The following is a 22,631-nucleotide window of genomic DNA, read 5'->3' as shown; positions in this document are numbered from 1 at the left end:
CTTGAATAACTTTCGCAGTTAGCTTGTATATTGAAATCATTTCCTACATTGATTGGCCGATGTATTTATACATACATTTCATTTTTTGGTTTACAAATTCAATGACAGGCCCTAATAGTGCTTTCTGTGGGTCTATTTTAAGGGTTTTAAGTTTTCATTATAAGTCCAGACTAGTGATTTTGGCTGTTTTTATTGTAGTGAGAGAAACAAAATACCATTGTGCTGCTAATTTAAGAAAGAGAAAGCAGCAGCCCCTTGGGAAGCAGCAAGAGATGACCACTTCCATCCTCTCTAAGTAATTCAGGCTGCTGAAAACAATGTGAAACCCTCAAGGTATTTTACCCAGGACACTGAGGTTTCAGAATGAGACAAAATAAACAGAATCTGAATCCGGAGCTCACACTATTACTTCCAGAGCTGATCATAAAATGTCCTGCCTACCCTTAGAAAATTTGCAGAGTTTTCCTCCACACGTGTATGCAAACACAAAACACACATGCAGTTACAGATTGATGGCCATTCAGTAGCTCACAGTCATGAAGTCAGAGATTTGCAGGAATCTGTTTTTGTCCGTAGAAACAAGCAGTTAATAGCTTGTACAGTATTAGTAATGAAACATGTTTACATTTCTTCCACTCTATTCTGGCCGTGCATCAATCCTGTTTTGTTTGGTTAGGCTTAGTTCTTGTGGTCCAACAAGCTGTTAGATGAATAATCCCTCTTGAAGGAGAAAATGCCTTTTAATGCGGGCCATGTAAGGTAGCAGATAGCTTACTGCATGGGATTCTGTTGAGGTTAGAAACCTTTCAGCATAATCTTTGTGTGGTTTAGGCGCTTAATCTTTTTAAACAGGCATGTTTTCAGCAGGAATTGCACTTCTCATGTGCACAGATACACATGGGAACTGCCTTGCACAGCTATCTTTTCACTGTTGGGTCTCCTTTAGAGTTTAAATGCCCTGCTCAGGGCCTTTTAGCAATAACTGTTGAAGGACTAGGCTGTGTGTCCTGACATTTTTCAGCAGTTTCTGGTATTCAAAGCTGTCATCCTTTACTGTTGATGCTTCTGTTTAGACTTTTTTATGCTGCTCTCTGCTTCCCCCCTGACAATGAATGATGGCAATTATCCCAGGTATGCACTGTGGCCTTGCCTGAAATGATTGCATGCATCTTTGGGCAAGCCCCTTTTCCACTGAAAGACATAGTTTCCATTTGCTGTAATGACAGAATAATGGCATCACACCTGGTGCTCCACCCTCACTTTGCTTGCACGTACGAACACATGCACACCTGCACACGTATACACATGCATGCACGCCGATGCACCAAGGAAGAAACTCGGCCAGAACTGAGCGAACATAAATTCTTCTGACTAAGGGGTTAGAGGTGTTAGGTACGTCTGCAGTTGCGTAGGGAATCCCCTCCCAGCCCCTTGTTTTCACTCCCAACCTGCCTGCTGCCTACAGCTTTACCCCTTCACCCTCTCTGCACAGCCAAGTGGAAACTCATAACCACCTTTCATTGGGTGTTCTGCCAGTTCTGCACATACTTCTTCACTTCTCAACTCCTCCTACCCATCCTGTTTCTATTTTCAAGGAAACAAAACATGGCCCCTGTTCTATAGTGCTACCATCTGGATCCACAAAACAACCCCATAAGCACCAGAACCATGCCTGCTGTCAAAAGCATAGACTGTATAAAACAATTGATGTAGATACAGTGACGTCACCCATTAGTTTGTGGACTCCTTTTTTTGAAGCCTCGAGTTCGGCATTTCAGCCATCACCATCTTGTCTTTTTTGGAGCCAGAAGTGACCATGTTTGGACGAGAGGTTGAAGCTGTGGAAGTGCGAGGGATGGCTCTGACTCATGGACTGTGCCAATGTTTCACAGGCAACCTGTCACTCAAGTTGCCCCGCCTTTAAATCTGCGGAACTTTAGGCTGAAATAAAATGTAAACTCATGAGTTAAATAAGAATTCACCCCCCGTACAGTTGTCATGAATGTTAAAATTAGCTATAGAGACCAAAACCGTTTTCTTTTTTGTGCCAGGCTGTAAATGTGTTAATGTCTGTTGTAAAATTTTGAATTTTAACATGCTGTCTAAGCGGATTGACTCAGCTTTAGAGCCAGCCTCAAGTGGCCATTAGAGGAATCACAGTTTTTTGCACCTCCATGTTTGCATCATTTTTCAGCCTCAGGGGTTGTAGCTTGGTCAGAAGACACATGAAGTAGAGTTAAACTGCAAAGCTAATTCGTGACCTAATTCCCATCAGTTTCAGCTGGTCTATATTTAAAGATTAATGCTAACATAGATTGCTGCCATGCCCAACCTTAGCATGTAACCATGCCCACTGCACATCTGTTAACATTTTAAACATGACTTAATTACATGACTAATATTAACATGCTTGCACGGTGAATATAGATTTTTATCTTGTTTCAAAGGAACCAAGGTAACCGTGCACGGCTTGTTTTTAGATATGTCAAAAAAGATGCAAAAATCTTTATATTACAGATATCAAACGAAACCTCCAACTTGCACTCTGAATATGTCTTGGTGAGCCCTAATAACAAGGACTCCCATATGTGCCTTACAATTATGCTTTGCGTCGTATGTTTCATCTTCATCCTTCAGATCCATCAAGGCCTCCGACCTTCTGCTCTGATGGAGATTGGGTTGATGAATCAGCTCCACCCTATATATGGCAAATTCTGTGGTCTTGGTCAACACAAGTCCTTGTAGTTAGTTTCAGATCAGTATGTTGGATATATGACTGGAGTCCAGGACTTATTGATGCCTGTGCCAGTCAACTGTATCCTATTCCTCAAGGGTAGCAAAAATTATACTTTTATGGTTGTCTTGGTTTTATCTTCATAGCAGGAATCTTTCTCTGTAATGTCAGATTAATTTTAATTTGCCAAATTAGTGTATAGGCAGTCAGAATCCCAAATTACTAGCAATTAATCCAATACTGTAAAAGAATAAAGGCAGAATCACATCTTGTTTTTCATATCTCCCAGACTGTCTGATATATTAGGTTTTGTTGGCTATTTCTACATCGTTATATTAGTAGGTATGAACACAGCAGCTGCTCAGGGGATAAATGTTTGGTTGTAGAGCACGCCCAGCAACCCTAAAAAACCCCAACCACGTTTAATAGTTGCTGCCCAGAGCATTACCCCAGAAGAAGTGATCATTATGTGATATCCACCAGCTGGTCTCCTAGTATTCAGTGTATATGTCATGGTCTCCATGGTGACTCTGGTTTATTCATTTACACACGCACACACACAGTCACACAGATGGACAAGATTTTGGAAGCAGCCAGGCGTATTGTCTTGGACAGATTAAGGCTGAATCCATTTTATGCTCTGAATTTAAACAAGGGCATTTGTGTTTGACTGTGAAGGGAATACTGTGAGAGCACCAGTGACCTCATCTGTCTGCGAAAAACATGCATCAAGCACTACTGTTTTTGAAAAGCTGAAACTAAAAACGAGTTTCTCTGTGTCTCATTTAGAGAAAAACTGTTCCTCTGGCACCTGAAGCTCATCTTTCCCCAGAGCAGCACAGAGTTCAGTCAGAAGAGGTGAGTTACACATCAATGTTCAATGTACTGAATAATGTAACCACCAAAAAACAAGTGATAGAGACTGTTTCAGTACTCTGAAGAAGTGCTTGTTGTTGTCATGAACATTGTTTTAGATAGACCATGTAGGTGCACAGTCTGCAACTTATCAGGAGTGACCTTGGTGATCTTTGTGTGTTTGTCCAGGATTGTAAAAGCTACACAGAATTCAGGCCTCATGCAGGAAATGATATACAAACAAATTTTGTCTTATTTTTATTCGTATCCACATTTTGTTCATATTTTGTTGGTACCCACTAATTTATATATACTATAGTCCATGCACACGGCACAACACATACCCATACATAGTGTTTAGAGTGTGTAACCCATGCTAATATGTGACTTACAATCAAGCGGGATCTGGAGTTGAGTGCTCTTATTTTTACTCTCAACAGAAAATATAAGAGAAATTTAAGAGAATGTTGCTGCATGAGGCCCATTATCTATTTTGACCATGACGTTTGACTTGATTTGGGTGTTAATATTCACATATTTTCTCCCACATTTTTTTTCCATTTAAAATCTCTTTCTTGTTTTAGGGTGTCTGACAAGCAAACCTTGGAGCAGATCTTGACCGCATATATCCATCCAACAGAGTCGGACCCTGTGACACGTCAAAAGTGAGCTTTGTCCCATCAACACTTAAGTTCCATGTGATTGTTTTGTAGTGATTGTACGATCAGCAATACGGATACGCAAACTCAAGCTTAGAGTATGAGCCAAGCACCAATCTGATACTTGCGCTCTTTGCTGATTTATGTAATTGCATCATCACAAGACAGACACATCATCATGTTAATCTCAAATACATTTAACACATAGAATTGAAGTTGTAGGATTACTGGTGTTTTGATCAGGTACAGACCTTAATAACAACAGTGAGCTGCTGTGTACGTCAGTTGTGGTTGTTATTATTTACCCACCCGATTTGGAAACTACTACAATATCCAACTGTGTCCATGTTTTATGGCGGAGTGTGGCCAAGCAGCCAATTCACATTGATGAATGTGGGAACAGTGCTACATAGAGGTGTGCTGGAGCCTTTGCTACAGGCCATATGGAACTTGTATAGCTTAAGTGAAAGATGTGTCCATATTCTTGGCAGTAAATCCAAGGGCATTATTTAAAGTGCACAGTATGTAGGTTTGTCACCATGTCTGTTTTGGTAATATTCAGTTCATTTATTGCCATCAACTACAGTTCCCGCTGAATCCCTCAGCAAAGCCAGAAACCTCAGATTAATGTGCTGCATTTAGTGGAAGAAATTCAACTACTAAGTTGTTTTGGTACAGTCATTGTACTCACGAATAGAAGGAGAAAATTTAACAATGTGATAATAGACCTAGAAGTCAACACCAGTTTGATATATAGTCTGAAAGACCTCTGAGTTTAAGGATAATGACTGCTGCTCAGCCTATTGTTTTCTCTTGAAAAGTTCAAATGTGCAGTTTTGCTATTGGCAACAGATGTGAAGCTGCGTTTAGTTACTGGATTCTCATTTTCATAACAACTGGGAATGAGACTGGGGAAAACAAAGCTAATTGAATTGCTTTCAGTAATTGTTGTTGAAATGCAGATTTGGTAATATCTGCCCTATTGCAGCATAGCATAATATCAAACACTACCCCTAATCCCAACAGCAGTGTGAGGCAGTTGCATTCATTTGCCATTGCGTCGTATTGTCCTGGGAATATTACATAGCATATGAGCCTTTTGTATTGTCTACAACTGTGTTGTCAAGATGGATCTGCTGGATACATGAACCAGTTGTTAAAACACAGAAATACAAAAACCTCTTGTATTTCAGAGTTACTTACTATCCTCACTATTGTTACCTAAAAATAAAGGCTGTATGTAGCCATGACTGCAGCTTTGGATTTGATGACCTGTGTCAGGTCCACTGTCGCCTGAACACCAGACCAGATCTCCTGTAATTGAGTTTGGCAGCAGTGCGCTTTGGGACTCAGCCCAATCAGTCTGCATGTATAAGAGCCCTGTATCAGAAGGAATGGATCAAGATGCTAATATTGCTCTTATAGATTTATGTTCAGCATTTTATTTTGAAGTCCTCTTTTCTCCTCTTTACAACAAACTTTAAATATATTTTATATCTCTAATTAAAATTAACTGTAGGTTGTGCGTGTGTATGACTGAATTAAACACTCTGCTGATCTTTGCCACCACACAAAGATGTGCTCAACTTGAATGTCAAGGTTTTCCATTGAGCAGATGAATAGGCTGCTTTTAATAGGTTCAGTTTATTTTGATAAACTAAGGAGAAAATTCAGTTTGTGAATTGTAACTGTTATTCAAAGGTCATTTTATGTACTGATGTTTAATATCAACCAACTCAATCCAATTTCTGTCACACAGGATTCGGCTGGTGTCTCCCCATGTTCTGTCTAATTCCCACAATAGTACTTTCCTGCTTTTATCTTTTGTAATTTTGCTCTTGCTTCCCTCTCGTTTTCAAATCCTAGGATCGTGTTTCTCCCAACATGAACTGTAGTGAACAAGGAAGGCTCTTTGATTGCAGAAAACTTAGTATTTCTAATCTGAACCTCTAACAGGACAGCGATCTGACTCCTCTGACCTAACCTTTGAACTGATAACAGTAAGCAGAGGCAGTCTGCTGTAACACCTACAGCAGGAGCATATTACAGACAAACGTAACTCGTTATAATAGACACCTAACTTGGTCCATTGCCAACCATTTCTACACAACCTCTGCGTCTAGATTGAAATGAGTGGGGTTTAATTCTCCACGGCTCATTGGCTGGCTGTTTACAGTGAGCTCAGGTGCCGTGGCTGTCAGTTGCACGGAGGATTGTACCTTACACAAGAAACCTCAGTCAGATATATCAGTCAGCATACCAGACAAGTGTACATTTGAATCTGTCCTGTTCTATGCTCAATGAGCTCCTTGTGCTTCAACCTTTATGGTAACCTTCCTAGGATATTATGCACAGTCCACATTCCTGTGTTTTTTATTTTCTTTTTTTAGGTTGCAGGTTGAGTCTCTAACTCCCTGTGTTAATGTGACTTCTGTTTCAGGTTGAAGATGTATGTTCACGCTCCGTTTGATCATGTGAAAGTCTTCATGAAAGCAGAGGGGAGAAAGGCAAACTCTGTGAGGTGAGATTCCTCTTGTCACCTGTCTCATTTCTTATTATGTGATTTGATACATCTTTGATTCCTTTAGGGGAAATCTATGTTTGCTCTCCCTCTTTATATAATTGTGGGCACAGGGCCAAAAAAAAGAAATCTGGATCTTGGTAGGACTGAACAGGTTGGATGTTTTCAATCTTTATGGCCTAACCTCACACTGTTGAAATAAAATTCTCCCCTTCTAGTCCAATGACGAGGCCACTTGCTGGGTTTTATATCACTTGTCCATCTACTGTTCACATTTGAATCAATACCAGGACTTGTAATTTGGCACCAGGACCCAACGGTACCTTTTTCCAGTACTTAACTTTCTTTTTAATAACAAACAAGCCGCAGGGACTCAAAAGCAATTCTGCTCCTCTTCTGCTCTTTTCTAATCGTACAGTTATTCTTCAGTGGCTGTCTGCTTTTTTGTGTGTGTGTATTTTAGTATGTGTGTCTGTTCATTTGGCAGTGATGCTAGGCTATAACTAAAAAAAAAATAGACCAGGCATCAAGACTATTATGACAGACTGATGCTGCAGAGACAGTTTTGGCTCGCTGGGAAGCCGACAGAGCAATGGTGGCGTTCCATGGCTGGTTTCCTAACTTTGGGGTGCTTCCGTCTTCTGTCTGAAGTTGAACCCAGTGGCTCAGTGGAGATCTGTTGCCAGCCTCGGAGCACCGTGGTTGGCTTTGAGGCTTTGGGGTGCTTCGTGGCAGTTCCGCCTCTTGTTTACACCTGGTGCTCTCCACCAGATGCGCTCTCAGATACCGAAATTTCGCACCAATGGATTTTACATAAATTAGTATTCAGTAGTACCGACATAAATTGGTTGGTATCCTTAAAAGTACCGAGTTCAGTATCCAACCCTACACACTGCAGCTTGACTGGTACGTACTTTTGAGTCCAATGTTGATAATGTAGAATTTTAAATAATCTGATATATCAGCCAATATTCGTTTTTCAACATGATACACTTTTACAAGAATCCCATGAATTTATTTGGTTATTAAAGAATTGTGACCAAGATTTATTTGTACAGGATCTCGAGGCGCAGCCGGGGGGAGGAAGGGATCCGGGGGATATCAGAATTGCATCTCTGCTTTTTGCAGACGATGTGGCGCTGTTAGCTTCATCACACTGTGACCTCCAGCATGCACGGGGGCTGTTTGCAGCCAAGTGTGAAGCGGTTGGGATGAGAGTCAGCACCTCCAAATCTGAGGCCATGGTTCTCTGCCGGAACCAGTGGATTGCCCTCTGTTACTGCCTCAAGCGAGGGAGTTCAAGTATCTCGGGTTCACAAGTGAGAGTAGAAAGGAGCATGAGGTGTATTGGCAGCTCACCTATGGTCATGAGATCTGGGTAGTGACCAAAAGAATGAGATCGCGGATACCAGTGGCTGAAATGAGTTTCCTTTGTGGGCTCAGCCTTAGAGATAGGGTTAGAAACTCGGATATCCAGAGGGAGGCCAGAGTAGATCCGCTGCTTCTTCACATCGATAGGTGTCAGTTTAGATGGTTTGGGCATCTGATCAGGATGCCTCCTGGGCGCCTCCCACTGGAGGTGTTTCAAGAATGTCTCACTGGTAGGAGGCCCTGGGGCAGACCCAGAACACGCTGGAGGGATTACATATCTCATCTGGCCTGGGAACACCTTGGGGTCGCCCAGTAAGAGTTGGAAAGCATTCCTGGGGAGAGGGACGTCTGGGGTGCTTTGCTTGGCCTGCTGCCCCTGCGATCCGGCCTCGGATAAGCGGATGGATGTATGGTCACATATGTCAGGCTTTAGCTCACACAGTTTAAGAATATTGTTGCAATGCAGCTATAGAAATGCCAACAAAAAATGCATACAACCAAACAAGTGGAGGTAATGCAGCAGATAAATGAAAAGTAGGAAAACGAAAACTTATTACAGACAAAGACATACTTTATAGATAAGATACAGAGTTAATATTCATTTCAGATGTGTGGCTGAGTTTTCAGTGTAAAATAAAATGGTGTGTCAGAATCCTGTCATTACTCAGGCATCTGATCTGTGTGACCGTGCTGACCGTTCAATTGGACTTGCCAGTCATGACTGATTTATTCAGCGTGTTAAAATCAAAATAATTTGTTTATGAACATGACATCACTGACTCGTAAATTCCTGCAAAGCTACACAGACTCTTGGCAGGGAGGCCTTAGGATGTTTTTCTCCTCCCCTTTTGACTTTGATTCCAACATTGAGAAATGTCATTGATCTAGAAACTACTTTTATCTAAATCTCCCATCATTGCTTTCCTTTAATCTCTCTCACTTCACTTTCTGTTTCCACAGTTTTTTGTCCTGTGTGCTCTCTCTTCCTGCCCCATCTGTCTTTTTTTTAATGGGGGTCAGGGGATGGTGTTGATAACACCCATTTGCCTCGCCTACTTTCGGATTCTTTGGCTGTCCTCCATTTCCTCTTAGTCATGGAGTGAATGATGATCATAATCATTACCCCCCTGGCCAGCATGAAACGTCACGAAACCTCCCCTCCCATCCCTCATCCTTGTAACATACACATGCTCCTTTTGTTTTGCCCAGTGGGCTGGGCTGCACACACCTTCTAAGCAGATAAATTATATTTTATGGCAGCATATAGAAAGGTTTTACTGACAGACGAGTGCGGAGATGTGACACGCGAGCTAAGATTTAGTATTAGTTGTTAGGCTGCCACCTTTTGCCCTTATATGGATTTAATGAAATTTTGAGCACTTTTAAATGTGTCATTATCTGATACTGCACAGTGTCACCTTCATAATGACCGTCATTACAAAGTAGTTTATAATGCTGCATAATCACAGGTTAATAATATAAAAGGCTTATTAGGCTAGAAAGCTTTTTCAGATTGTCACTCAAAACATACAGAATTCTTAAAAAGGACAAGCTAACCTTAACTAGATTGTGAAGACAGCTCAGAATATGCTTTTGCTAATATATAGTGGAAATTAAAATAAGGAGAAAATCAATACATTTGCTGATTTATGTTTCAAATCAGGACAGTCCTACACAAACAAATGAGCCCTAATCATGCACATACGTAAAAGTATTATTTATGATATCAAGTTACTAAGTACCACATTAAAGCCACCCCCATGGCTATAGGCATTACCAGGCTGTGAGTCTTAAAAAATTCTGTGATTGATAAGTGCCTGCATCCTGCCATAGTTGCACTTTGTCCATGTTTAAATTCTGCTTGTATGGTATTAGCTTCACATTTATGGATGCAGACATTTTTGCACACCACACGCAAACAAGGCACATCTTTGCTCCACCTTATCCTTTTTGCACCCACCTGCCAGTCAGTGACCAGCTAAAGCTGTTTCTAAATGGCTTACCATCGCGCATCAAAATATAAATGTTAAAACTTTTCAATATGGACATGCTACATACTGTATGGTAAGATTGTTAGATTCTCCAAATTTTATTGTAATTTAATTTTACGGAAACCATGAGCACCAACGTATAATTCAGTCAGATTTACTAGCATGGTAAGCGATTATTTTAGTCCGTAAGGGTCCACCGATCAAAACAGTTTTCATAAAATTAATCCAAAATAGGAACATTGTCTTGTGAAGTCCATTGCTCACAGTCTGCTTACTATGTCTTTCAAACAAAAACTGCATTACTACCGACAGAAATAATGCTTTCTCGTCTTCCTGCACCCTGTTGTTGGTATGCTTGTTTTCATAGTTACCTCAAGTTTCCCTGTTTAGAGTTCACCCATGTCACCCCCAGTCTGGAACGCCACTGGGCTCCGTCGTGTCTTTTGGCCATTGCAGAACAGGCTGTTACTGGCTATTAACAAGTCATCATGAACAATTGTAGCCAATCAGTTTCCTTTTCAAGCGGTATAAGGCGCAGGTAGTTGGGTTGCATTGGAGCCGAGCTATATTAACATGTCACAGTGTGGAGCCCCTGCTTGTTGGAGGGACTTTGTACCACCAACAAGGGCGGCCATCAATGAGGCAGCATGGTGGTGCAGAGGTTAGCATTGTCGCCTCACAGCAAGAGGGTTCCTGGGTGGGGGAGCCCCTCTGTGTGGAGGTTGCATGTTCTCCCCGTGTCAGAGTGGGTTTTCTCCAGGTACTGCACTTCCTCCCACAGTCCAAAGACATGCAGGTTAGGTTAATTGGTGACCCCAACGTGTGTGAACATGAATGGTTGTTTGTCTCTATGTGTCAGCCCTGTGATAGTCTGGCGACCTGTCCAGGGTGTACCTCACCTCTCGCTCAATGTCAGCTGGGATAGGCTCCAGCACCCCTGTGACCCCTAACAGGATAAGCAGTTAGGGAAAATAACTGAATGAGAATTGTCATCAATAGACTTCAATATGTCTCAGTATGTTTTCCAGTGTTACAGAGGTGAGTCAAAGTAATTGGCACAATATGGCCCTTTAAGATGTTTAGAGAGGTTCAGGGACACTAGTGACGTCACAAATTAAATACTCCACAGCTCCCATAAGATTTGGCCTAATGGTCTGGAACTGTATTCCAGTGTGGTTGACAAGCCGTAGAAGGTATAAAAGCTGATTTGTGTAGTCTGGCATAAAGCATGTCCTAGTTATTACTATTCAGAAATGAGTTATCATAGACAAGGGAGAAAAAAGACTTTAAAGCCAAGTTTGAACTGATGTAGGTCAGGTTGTCCTTTAGCTACATGAAAAACAAGCACATTTTTAGAAACTAGAACATGTTGCTTTTCAAATAAAGTCTCATACATGCATTTTGGCCTTACAGTTTTTCTGTAATAATATTTTCCATTTGGGTGTGCCGAATAGGCGAAATTTCTCCTCAAAAAGGGTAGATGCTAAACATATGTTACATAAGTCTGAGCCACAGTGCAGGGGTTGTGAAAGCCTGATAAACCCGCGGATTTATCCACATTCTCACACACGTGAAGAGTTACCCCGCTGCGGCAGCTATGGTACATATGCATGCCTGTGTGAGTAACAGGACACAACTCTGCAGATGTTTTATGATTTGTGCACATGTCTCAGTGCTCGTGGGAGTAACCCAGTGCTAAATAACACGTGTAATGCATACTATAGTGTAATAAAAGAAAGCTTAGTGATACCCTTCTTGTGACAGTCATTGCCTGCTGTGTTGCAGGAAGAAGTTGCACAGTGCTGCACCTTCATTAAGAGTATACCGAAGTTTCTTTCATCCCAAAGCAAATCACAGCTCTAAGACCACATTTTCGTTTTAAACCTATTATAAGGATGTAGAGCGCAATTAGAATTTACCAGTAGGCTAATGCAAGGTCACATGTATTTACCTATACAGGAAATGTTTTTATTGTCATCCTAGACTGGAATCATCATGTTCTCTCCCCCAGAATAACAAACATGCAATCGGCATCTGCCATCGTGCTTCCACGAGAAATTATATTTCATTTTTATAACATAAACAAGCTGTTTTGCAAATCAACTGCACAAACAGTACAAGTTTTTACTGACTTCTAGCCATCGTGAGGAGAAGCAGTGTGGAGTGATGAAGGCATGTGTCTTGTAAACAAACAAGCACAGGTTTTTTTAAATAAAATCAAAACATTTTGTCCACTGGGACAAGGGCTGTCGAAATCCTGCTTTAAAATAGGACCACGAAATCAGCCTTTGCCTTAAGACTGGCATCTCTCCGAATTCACAGTAGCCGCCTCATGTGCTCTTTTCAGCCACTCATTGTGAGAGTGATTGGTAGTATCACATAAAAGAGTCACGTCAAGGTAGAGACATACATGGGCAGAGACATTTCCGGAGAAACTTTTAATAAATGAGTCATGACGGTTGTCATCATCCATGTGACAATGTTGCCAGTTTCCGGAGAGCTATTTTATTAATGACTCCCAACGGCTATTAGCCCGACATGGTTACCGTCGTCTGTCAGACTGTGGAGAAAGAATGTTTTGACTGTGTCATGTCAAGTCTGGGATATTGAGTAATACAGTGGCATAAATCTCCCTCTAACTATCCCACTTTCTCTCTCAGTAACCCTTGCCTGTCATCCCTTCATAGCTCAGAGTATGGGGTTTTATAATGAAGGACAGTTAGGTGTGAATTCAGTTCATAGTAAGTGTTTATTGTCGACATTATATTGAGGATTGATGAATGGAATTGGGGCACAATTAGGATGCTTGTCCAGGGGGGAATTATCTTACATAACAGGACCATAGCCACATACAGGAGCTCTAATAATAACAGAGGCCCCTACAGACCGAGGTCACATCCCATTTTAGGGGTCCCGAAGAAAATAATAGTATAAAGCACAAAGTGGCCTCCACATTTTTGATAATACAGTCTTAGAAGAAAGCCCCTAATTTTGAAACTTATTATTAGTGTTATGAAGTAATGGACAGCAGTAGTCATGGCTACCTAGAGGTCGTTTGCCAAGTCTAACACAAAGGCTATGACTGCATGTTTTTGTTGTTGAATGTGTACTGGAATATCAACCCACTCCAATAAAGGAGCTCTTGTGCTAAACTAAACATAGCTGTGTAACCAGTCAACATTCTCTTACTGGAAAGGAGACAGACGATGCATCAAGGGAACCATTCACACCCGTCTGGATGTTTGTTTGTGTTATTTTTTTCATGTTTATTTTTTTATTCATCCCGTTCCTTAGATCAAGAGGATGGGCTTTCCTTCTTTCCCTTACCTCTTCTTTTCCTCTCAGCTAGCCTGTTGACGTGCCAGAAGTAGAGATGCTGTTTTTACATATGCAGCCAAGAAAGGAAACCTCTGTGTTTGCATTCAGTTTTTTTTCTAAACCACTGTTGTGGACCCGACAGTGATGTTACTGTCCTGTCCAAGTAGTGTTTTCTCTCACATATTTGTGGCAAACCCTCTCCTTAGCCCTCCTGAGCCTGTTGGTCTGCTCTCCCTCAGTTTGCCCTAAAGCGATGTTCAAGTTTGTTTCTGTGCTGCAGATGCTTCCTCAGGTCTCCTGCAATGCTGGCTTGGTTTGGGGTATTGTTACTAAAATAGCAAGCAGATTATATTGCGTAATCGTTGAGTTTCTGAGTTGGATTGTGGTGATATTTATACCTGTTGCTCATCCTTATTTATTGACTTTCCCATCTGCCTCTGCTGTACTTCAGTATTACAGGCTTTGATATGCTTGAAACTAACTGGTACAATCATTTTGTCTTCACGCCAAGTCTGAAGGGAAGAGTTTGTATATGGGTTCTGAATGCCTACACTCAAAGGCAAGGCGAAAAATATGCCGTCATGGTGACGTCAAAAGCGCTAATCTGTCAAATAGGGATAATGCCTCGCACGGTTTCTCCTTAGAGGCCTTGTGGTGTGCTCATTTGTACACATGAAATATATCAATGTGCAAAATGCATAAGCATATGCCTACAATATATTCAAAAACGTCTTTGCTATGGATAGTGTTGGATGACTTTTTGATCAAAGCAACAGTCACATTGTTGGCGCTCATAATCGCTTGCAATGTCATTGGAACATTTTGCTCTATTTCACTGTTTTGTTGTCCAAACTGTGCACACTGGCATACGCACTATATGCACCTTGGGAAGGTCTGAGATATGCATTCACAGAGTGTTTAAATGAGGCCGTAGTCTGTCATTGCATAAGGAGCACTGAGGACATAATATTGGCAACAGCAATAACAAAAAAAGGCTGACCTAAAAACATTACCATGCAATCCTGGAAGCCTGGAAGAGCGTCCAAAAACAACATGAACCCAAACAAGAGTCAGTTTCCCAAAACATTGCTGGTATCAAATAGCAGGCTGCCACGGTCATTTATTTTTTGCACAAGCTTAATCCCAGTTTTCAGCATTAGTATTGTTATCAAAATGATGTCTATTTAAAATCAAAATATTTGAAGTTTCTTTCCGTACACCTTGCCAATCTAATATCCGTGCTAATGGGTCTCAGCGGTGGAGGGGAAAACAATAAGAACCTCCGTGAAGAGAACATCAGTGTTGCCCTCTGTTCTGTTCATTCACTAGAACACTATATAGAGACCAGATGTTTGCGTGTTCTTGGCTGAGCCATCCAGCCGTGTTTCTAGAAATGGCCAGAACTTTTAACAATCGCATCAACACCACAGGGAGCCGCAATCTGCTTTGCCATCTACTCCTCTTTCAGTGTTGTTTACAAACACTTATGTTTTCGTTTAGTTTGTGTATCCACAGAAATAAAAAACATCCATGGACATTAATTTATTACAAGTTAGACATAAAAACAAATGAAATGGAAACAGTATTAGTCTGGTATGCACATTGCAAATGGATGCAGTCCTGCTTTGTTGAGTTACTTTCCACATACCAGCTTCTCAGACTGGTTTCAATGCCTAACCTTTGACCCCAGCGTTGGTACCTTTTTTTTTTTTCTACCCTAGAATCCATCTTTACACACGCTATTTCTACTTCTCTGAAGTGGAGATGTGCCAGAAATACCCTGCAACCTTTGCAGCAAGAAATATCCTGTTTTGAGACCCACAGGCTATCTCTTCTTTCCTTTATCCCGTCCTGCACAAAGTGCCAACACATTTTGCTGTTTATTTGTGGGATTGTGTGAAATGATCTTTAGCCCTCCAAAGAGAAACTCTTCCAGGAGGGAGTGCTTCTTGGAAGCTGGCCCATCAGTAAAGACCTGTAAATGTCACATTATAGTAGAGTGCTTTGATTGGCTTTGGGAGAGGGTGTCTACCTGGGCGGCTCTCAGTCTGCTTGTGCTTTTAGCAAAACAAACAATGGCAACAATCCTCAGTCTGGCATGAGTCTGACAGTTGGTGGAGATGGTGCCAGTTACTGTATATATCCATAATATATGATGCCTCGTATTTTGGTGATGACAGCCTAAGCTGGATGGTTCTGAATCGGTTGAGTGCAGAGGCAAGCCATGTCTCCCAAGAATCCAGTTAACTATTTAGTCCAGTGATTTATGACCATCCCTAATGCATGACAGGACTACTTAGAGACAAGACTAGACTGATGTCATCGCACACACAGAGCTAAAGGAGGGGAAAGAGACCCTCTTCATGTGAGAGATGTTGTTGATTCTTGGTAAAGTCACTTTCCATCTCTTGAGATGAACACCAAGCAGGATCCTCAGTGTGCCAAGCCATGACTCAAATCTCTATCAATCCCCTAAAGATCCTCAGCCGTCAGCGTGCCACAGGCGGCTGGATATAAAGAGCTACAGTTGCCAGTTAAAGAGTTTCAACAACAGTGGCCATCTTTGCTCTGTGTTTGTTACTACTTAGCAAACATGAAATTACCTACAGTGAGCCTAATGTCACATAATTTACCCAGCATGCTGTAACTGAGTTGCCTTGTAATCACGCCTTTGTGTTTTTTTGCCTTAATTTGATCTGAAATAGGTACCATGAGTTGGACATCTGCAAGACCTTGAGGGACAATCTCAGCTACAAAACGCTGATTGAATATCCTGTGCTGCATGTTGTACTCAGAGATCATTGGAAGGAGTATCCACCGAAAGGACCAGGTAAAAAAAAAAACACCCTTATTTAGCTTTAACTGTCATGGCTTTAAGCTAATGTCTGTATCAATACTAACACGTGAATGCTTATCAGCAGAGAAAAAAAAAAAATCATAAAAATGGAATGAGAGTAGAACAGACATTCCCATACATATCAAGGTAGCAGTATGGTCAGAGCGGCAGCCATTATTATGTGTACTGTTGCCATTGCAACTGGGCTAATTTCCATGTATACTGACTTGCAGTAACTGACAGACTCACTGAGGTGAGGTTTGGCAGTAATGACCAAACAAGCAGTGGAGTAGTACGTTTTCGAATAAGCAACTGTTATGTTTCTTTTGTTGCTGGAAAACAGGTATAAGAATAGGCCAAAACAGAGTTCTCAAACCAGTGAGTGTGACACACTTTATGACCCCACTGTTGGGTGATGTCACAGTAACAACTAACAACAATCGCCATTTTCTTTTGTACTAGTAAAATGGCCACGGCAAACAGTTCAATGTCCATTCTACTCTCATTCTATTGCTTTGAAAAAAATATTTCTTCACCCACCATTTTCAGCCTCATGTCTCTTTATTTACCCATGTTTACTGTAACTAAACAAAAGGGTGGACATATGACATGAGTCAAAACCCCACGTAGCCCCAAAACACCAACCTCTCTCCACTTCCCCAATTCCAGCCGCATTGTATCATGTCCTGGTTTCTCCAGCTGAGACTTTGAGACTCCCTGCTCCCTTATTTTTCACTATGGCAACATGCTACCCCAACGGAAATGAGGGTGTTCTGCACAGCATCACACACACCAACCTAACCTCAACAGTGTCTGTGGCCAGAAAGAGGATCAAACATGGCTTACTGTTAGACAGTGACCTCATGAGTTGTGAAATGACAGAAGATGAGAAAACAGGAGATCAAGCCTGTGTGGCTTTTCTCACCTGTTTGTCAGTCTACTCCCAGTGGCGGATGTTTAAGGCCAATAAGAGTCGTGACAAAGTATGACTGCATATCATGAAAAAGCATACAGCGGTTTGCTCTTGCTCAGATGTGCACTGTGTGGTCAAACTGTGTTTATCTCAGTAGGGTTAGTATGGTCACAAAAGACCACACTAACCCAGTATCATTACGCTGTCAGATCAGACGGGCTGAATGACGAATGAGGTAATTTTAGCCTGAGTCCCAGTGTGTGTGTTTTCAGTGATAAGGCCTCTGGTATCACACTGTTTAGCTATAATGTTATAATGTTAGCCATAGAAACATCCTGATAATTGCAAATGCCATGGCTTCGGAAGCTGGGCAGGAAGTGATAAAGGGCAATCGGACACTGTGCAGCAGCACATCCAGTAAGGATAAAGTGATGTTGAGGGTCCAGCAGGCTCCAACCATGCAGCCAGTCAGTGTTTTGTTCTGAACCACATTCAGCCAGTCAAAGGAGACTCTTTCTTTGTGGCCTTATTGACACAGAGCCAGCATTTTTATTGTATTTTTTTGTTTGGGTCAGATTATTAAATGACCTTTTTAATGTCACTATTCCAAATGAAGGTACCATTTTGTAGGTGTTCTGCAGAGGGAAAAGGGGGTTAAGCAATAAGTCAACAAAATATAAACAAATCTTTAGCCCCAGTAACCCAAATCAAAACACAATCACTGAGTTCTCTGTCACAGCACTCTATACAGTCTCTCTCTATGGGACGTGCCCCTCAAAGTGTTATTAGTGAGGCAACCTCAGGCACCTGTCACTGTTAGTTTGTTAGGTGTAGCCAAACCAGCCTATTCTAGCTAGTTAGCAAAGCTTTCAAAGGACAATTAAGCTACAGCATGGCTTCTGAAGCAAAAAAAGGTGATAGAATAACAAGTGACACAGTGTTGACCATATATAAAGTTGGATACATCACAACTGCCAGTCACATGGGTGTTGTAATGGAGTAAGTACTTCTATGAATATGGGATGCAGCGTCTTATAGAGCCTGGGTTACAAAAGTAACCTAAAGATTTACTGACAGGTCTCCAATGTGCTAGCAGGTGAATACAGGGTACTGCTTTTATAGTGTTGTGTTAAGTGTAGGCATGTCAGTTAATTTAACTTTCGATAGCCCAACACCCATTAATTAGTAACTAACTGGTTAATTTCAAAGGGAAAAAAAACACATGAAATTACATGAAATACAAGAGGCCTTTTCTGTCAGTCACTGACTCAGTGTGAGCTTCAGCACCACGTTTCAAAGTGCTGTCCATTTAGAGGTGTTGAAACTCTATTGTTTTGGGATGTAAATGTCTTGCTTTTTATTTTCTATTGGCGTTGTTGTCAGACAGCCAGCTAGCAGTGTTACCAGGCAGAAACACAGGGCCCACTCCCCACCCTTCGGCCCCTACTGGTTAGCTAAGGTTTAAGGCTGGTTAGCCACTCTGAAATGCGCACCAGCCAGGTCTGGTGGTAGTTAGCTTGTGGTGCAGCTCATTCCTGATTACTGCTGCTAGGACCATCCAGGTAGCGGGTCTCTCCCCCAGATAGCCCTGGTGAATAAGCGGCTTAATTTTGAGCCGCAAAACCCCTTTAGCATTGTTAACTATTTAAGCACTTCTTGCCATGCTGACACAGCTAACAGTGCTAACAGAGTTAACAGTGATAACATAGTTAACAATGCTAAAGGCAGTCTGCGGCTCAAAATTTAGCCACTTACTCACTGGGGTGACCTGGTTGGAGAGTGGAGGGTGGGCACAATGTTTTCACAGCAGTGCTGCTGGGTTAGGATGCTGTTACTAGCAGTATTCGCCAAATGGGCCACAATGCTAGCTAGTTACTGCCCAACCCAGCTGGTGTGCAGTGCAGAGCAGCCAAGCTAAACATTGGAGACCAGAGGGTGGGCAGTGGGCACTATGTTTACGCATTTAACACGGCTAGCCGGCTGTCTGTCTCCCACCAAATGTTGACACCACTAGTTAAGAACATAGGTAGACTAACTTCTCAGAGTTAACTTGAACTTCAGAGTGTGTACAGATAGACGGGTCCATTGTCAGTGTGTTTGAGAGAGAAGGAGGGGCAAAGAGGGGCTGAGTAAATCAATGCACTGCATGCAGCTCAGTCCACTAATTAATTTATCGTGGCTGGCGTTCTCTTAGACAGATTAAATTAATGATAATAATAAAACAAAAAAATGCTAAAATGGGTTGCCATTAATATCTGGGCTGCTCAAGTAAAGTATGTGTGCCAAACACCGGTATGTTAATTTACCTCAACTTTATAAGGTCACAAAATTGGGGAGCCTTTAAATTCTATAAGTTATGGTCCATGACGAAAGTAAATGGTTAATGTGAGGCAGGCATAGCTTTCTAATTGTGTCTCTTTTTACAGCTCAAAGAAGAGAAGCTGAATTACATTAATCTTTCATATTATAGGCTCAGCTGGATAACCATTTCTTAGGATGCAGGCGAAAATGCTTTGGAAAAGTGTACACAAAATGGGTTCATGCGTTTTATAATTCAGCAGGCTGTGGGGAGATCATGTTGAGGCATAATTGCTTATAATTCACAATTATGGTTCTTACAGTCATTTATTCTGCAGCCTTTCTTTCACACATGTCCACCCTACTTTATTGCATAACTAATTGCTTGGCACGCTGCCTCATCCTGGAAACAAGCACGGAGCCAAACTATAGCGTCATCATTCCCAAACTGTCTATAGTGTTCCCCTCTCTATTTCACCATTTCAATTTATGCATGACCCCAGCTGTGCTCTAACCATCCTTGTGCAACTGGCTGCTCTGATCACTTGTGTATACGTTTGAACATGTAAGAAATTTACTGTTGGGAGAGCTGTGTCTAATCATCCTGTTTTATACATAAACGGGGGAATATTGTTTCAGCTCAACCTGCATCAGCCTGCAGTGGTTTTGCAACCAAGAAAGAAGAGGTGGAACAAGAGAAGCAGGATGTGATCCAAGTTTCACCATCCCTACAAGGAGCTCGCACCCCGCGGGGAACCAACATCTGGACAGGAACCCCAGAGACCAGCCCTGAAACTGAACCCCCACAAATGAAAAGGGCCAAGAGAGAAGGAGGGAAGGAAGAGGTAGAGGAGGGAGAGATCATAGACAGTAGTGACGAAGAGGAGGAGCAGGAAGGAAATGCTGAAGACAGTACCCCATGTAGTAAGAGCTGTGATGGTGCCAAAAGCCCAGCTAATGACAGGGGGGGTGATTAAAGACAAAGCAGCAGACGGTGTGGGGGTTAATGTGGATGATGGAGTGACAGCAGCAGGAATCGGTGCATAAATGAGAACATTTCTGCTACAGCTGATGACAATGAGCTGTCAGAGAAGAGTGCTGAGGTCAACATGACTAAGGAGGATGCTGTGAAAGAGCCGGGCCCTGTTCATACCCATCACTGTCAGGATGAAAATGAGTCAGCTCGTGCTGCTGACAGCTGTGGACAGGAATGATAATGCACAGATGTTCAGGGTGAAATTAATGAGGAGGCAAACATATCTGACAGGAAGTCATCAATCTAGTATCAGTATACAGTTGACCAATGCTATCTAACTGTGTTTTCAGTTTTTAACAGTTTTAGGAAATGAACAATGGCTGGTGCCACTTTATTGTTGTATATACATGGAATCATTTCAATTTCAGTATTAATTTTCAAAATTTAGGTTTATTTAATCAGTCTTGAAGTATGCTTTTTTTTAAAATAAATAAATAAATAAATAAATAAAGACTTTTTCTTTGGAAATGTTTCTGGGGTTTTTTTGTGTCATAGTGCTGCTTATCTGTGCTGGATACCAACACTAGACCAAAGTAGACAAAAACATAGTTTGTAGGTATTGTCATCTGTATTTATCAGTAAAATTTAAAGGCATACAATGCAGGGTTTGTCGATTGCTGTTTGTAAACACAACATTTAAACTTTGCCACTCTGACTCGGTGAGACTGAGAAAGCAGTGGAACAAAGCAGTGAATCAGAGGAATAAAACATTATTTTCTGATTGTTTCACAGCAGTTACGTTTTAAATCACGAATAAACAAACCCACATCTCTGCATAACCCTGCAGGAAGGTGCTGCGTTGCTGGATTTTGTGTGAATTCAGCTAAAAGCCATTCTTGTATGTGCGGCTCAACCTTGCCCTCAATCAAACACACAAACCTGCAGCTCGAATCCACAGAACAGAAGAGAGGTTGATGTGTTTTTATAGTCCCCTGACATTGCACTGGCTACATACGACTACCCAAAGGTTGACACCCGGAAATGTTCTGAACAAACCAAAATAAGAATAAAATAAGAAAATGCAGGCAGAAGGCCTGTTCTCTGCAGGTACAGATACTGCCACACACTGCTAGTGGGTCACAAGTGACATTGAGAGGGATTATTTTGTGTGAGTTCTGCATAGTTTGCCTTTGAAAGTCCATTCATTATCTCAGAAACTAGAAACTGTCCTGCCTAATTATTTAATGATCTCCATAATCCGTATCTTGAGGTCCAGTTATTACCTGTTCTGCAGCTTTCGGTCATCTTTTCAGACTCCATCTGTTCGTAATGATCATGTGATCAACCTAATGAATGGTTGAGGTGACTTTGTTTTTTCAAGTCATGTTTCCAAGATCAATAATTTGCAGTGCACTGTGAAACTCAATTTGATGACAACATGGCCGAGAATCCCTGAGAGTGTTTGGAAAAACTTTGCGCATTTACATTTTCAACTGTACAAACTCCACCTGTAGATGATCATGTTATATAATGGAAAGCTAAGTACTACCAAGAAATGACAGTGTCAAGCTTTTTGTGGACAAACAACCTTTTTGATTTAATGTCTCAAGCTGCTTTTTGCCTTTAGTGATATTTTTTTTTATCTTGTTATGTAAAGTGTGTTTGTGTATCTTGAAAAACACTCTATAAATAAAATGTACTTTTATTACTTTAAAGCTCAGCAGTTAAAGTCTTTGTTTAACACTCATTAGGTTACGTGTCCCTCTGTTGCCTGTTTGTTTTAATTGAAAACTAAGGGAAACCAGCACCTCGCTGTGCCTCCCATCACCTTTGAAGTTCAACAAATTTCTCCTTTCTGTCAAGCTTCAGTACGACCATTAGTCTCGTTTTTCCATCAGCTAATAAAAGTTAATGTTGACATGCTCGTTTTTCTCACACCTCTGGGGTGTCTCCCCCTGTGAATGTTCTCGCGCATGTGGTGCCTCTACATGCCGTGTTCTTACCTAATGTTAGTTTATTACGACAACAGAGTGCCAGTAATAACTGACAGTATGGCTCATTGGTGGGGCCTGTGTTTATAGATGTGTTTTTATAACCTCTGCTAACCTCTTTTGGATGTTAACCCCTATGGACGGGGGGCTCTTTGATGTCTGGCCTGT

The 22,631-nt window shown here is 41.5% G+C and overlaps 1 protein-coding gene across 1 annotated transcript in view; it reads left to right on the top strand.

Moving 5' to 3' along the window:
• znhit6 (zinc finger HIT-type containing 6) overlaps positions 1–22,187 on the top strand; it is a 38,904-nt gene extending 16,717 nt beyond the window's left edge. Inside the window, exons 6-10 of the mRNA XM_050055783.1 lie at positions 3,524–3,592; positions 4,174–4,254; positions 6,689–6,769; positions 16,155–16,279; positions 20,136–22,187. Of these exons, the coding sequence (XP_049911740.1) occupies positions 3,524–3,592; positions 4,174–4,254; positions 6,689–6,769; positions 16,155–16,279; positions 20,136–20,473 (694 nt within the window). The 3' untranslated portion in view covers positions 20,474–22,187. The remainder of the gene's footprint in view (positions 1–3,523; positions 3,593–4,173; positions 4,255–6,688; positions 6,770–16,154; positions 16,280–20,135) is intronic.
• Positions 22,188–22,631: the final 444 nt, after the last annotated feature.

Source organism: Epinephelus moara, chromosome 10 (assembly GCF_006386435.1).
Source record: "Epinephelus moara isolate mb chromosome 10, YSFRI_EMoa_1.0, whole genome shotgun sequence".
NCBI classification, from domain to species: domain Eukaryota; kingdom Metazoa; phylum Chordata; class Actinopteri; order Perciformes; family Serranidae; genus Epinephelus; species Epinephelus moara.
The sequence above is the reverse complement of the archived record's forward strand: the minus strand, read 5'-3'. Positions and strand labels throughout refer to the sequence as shown.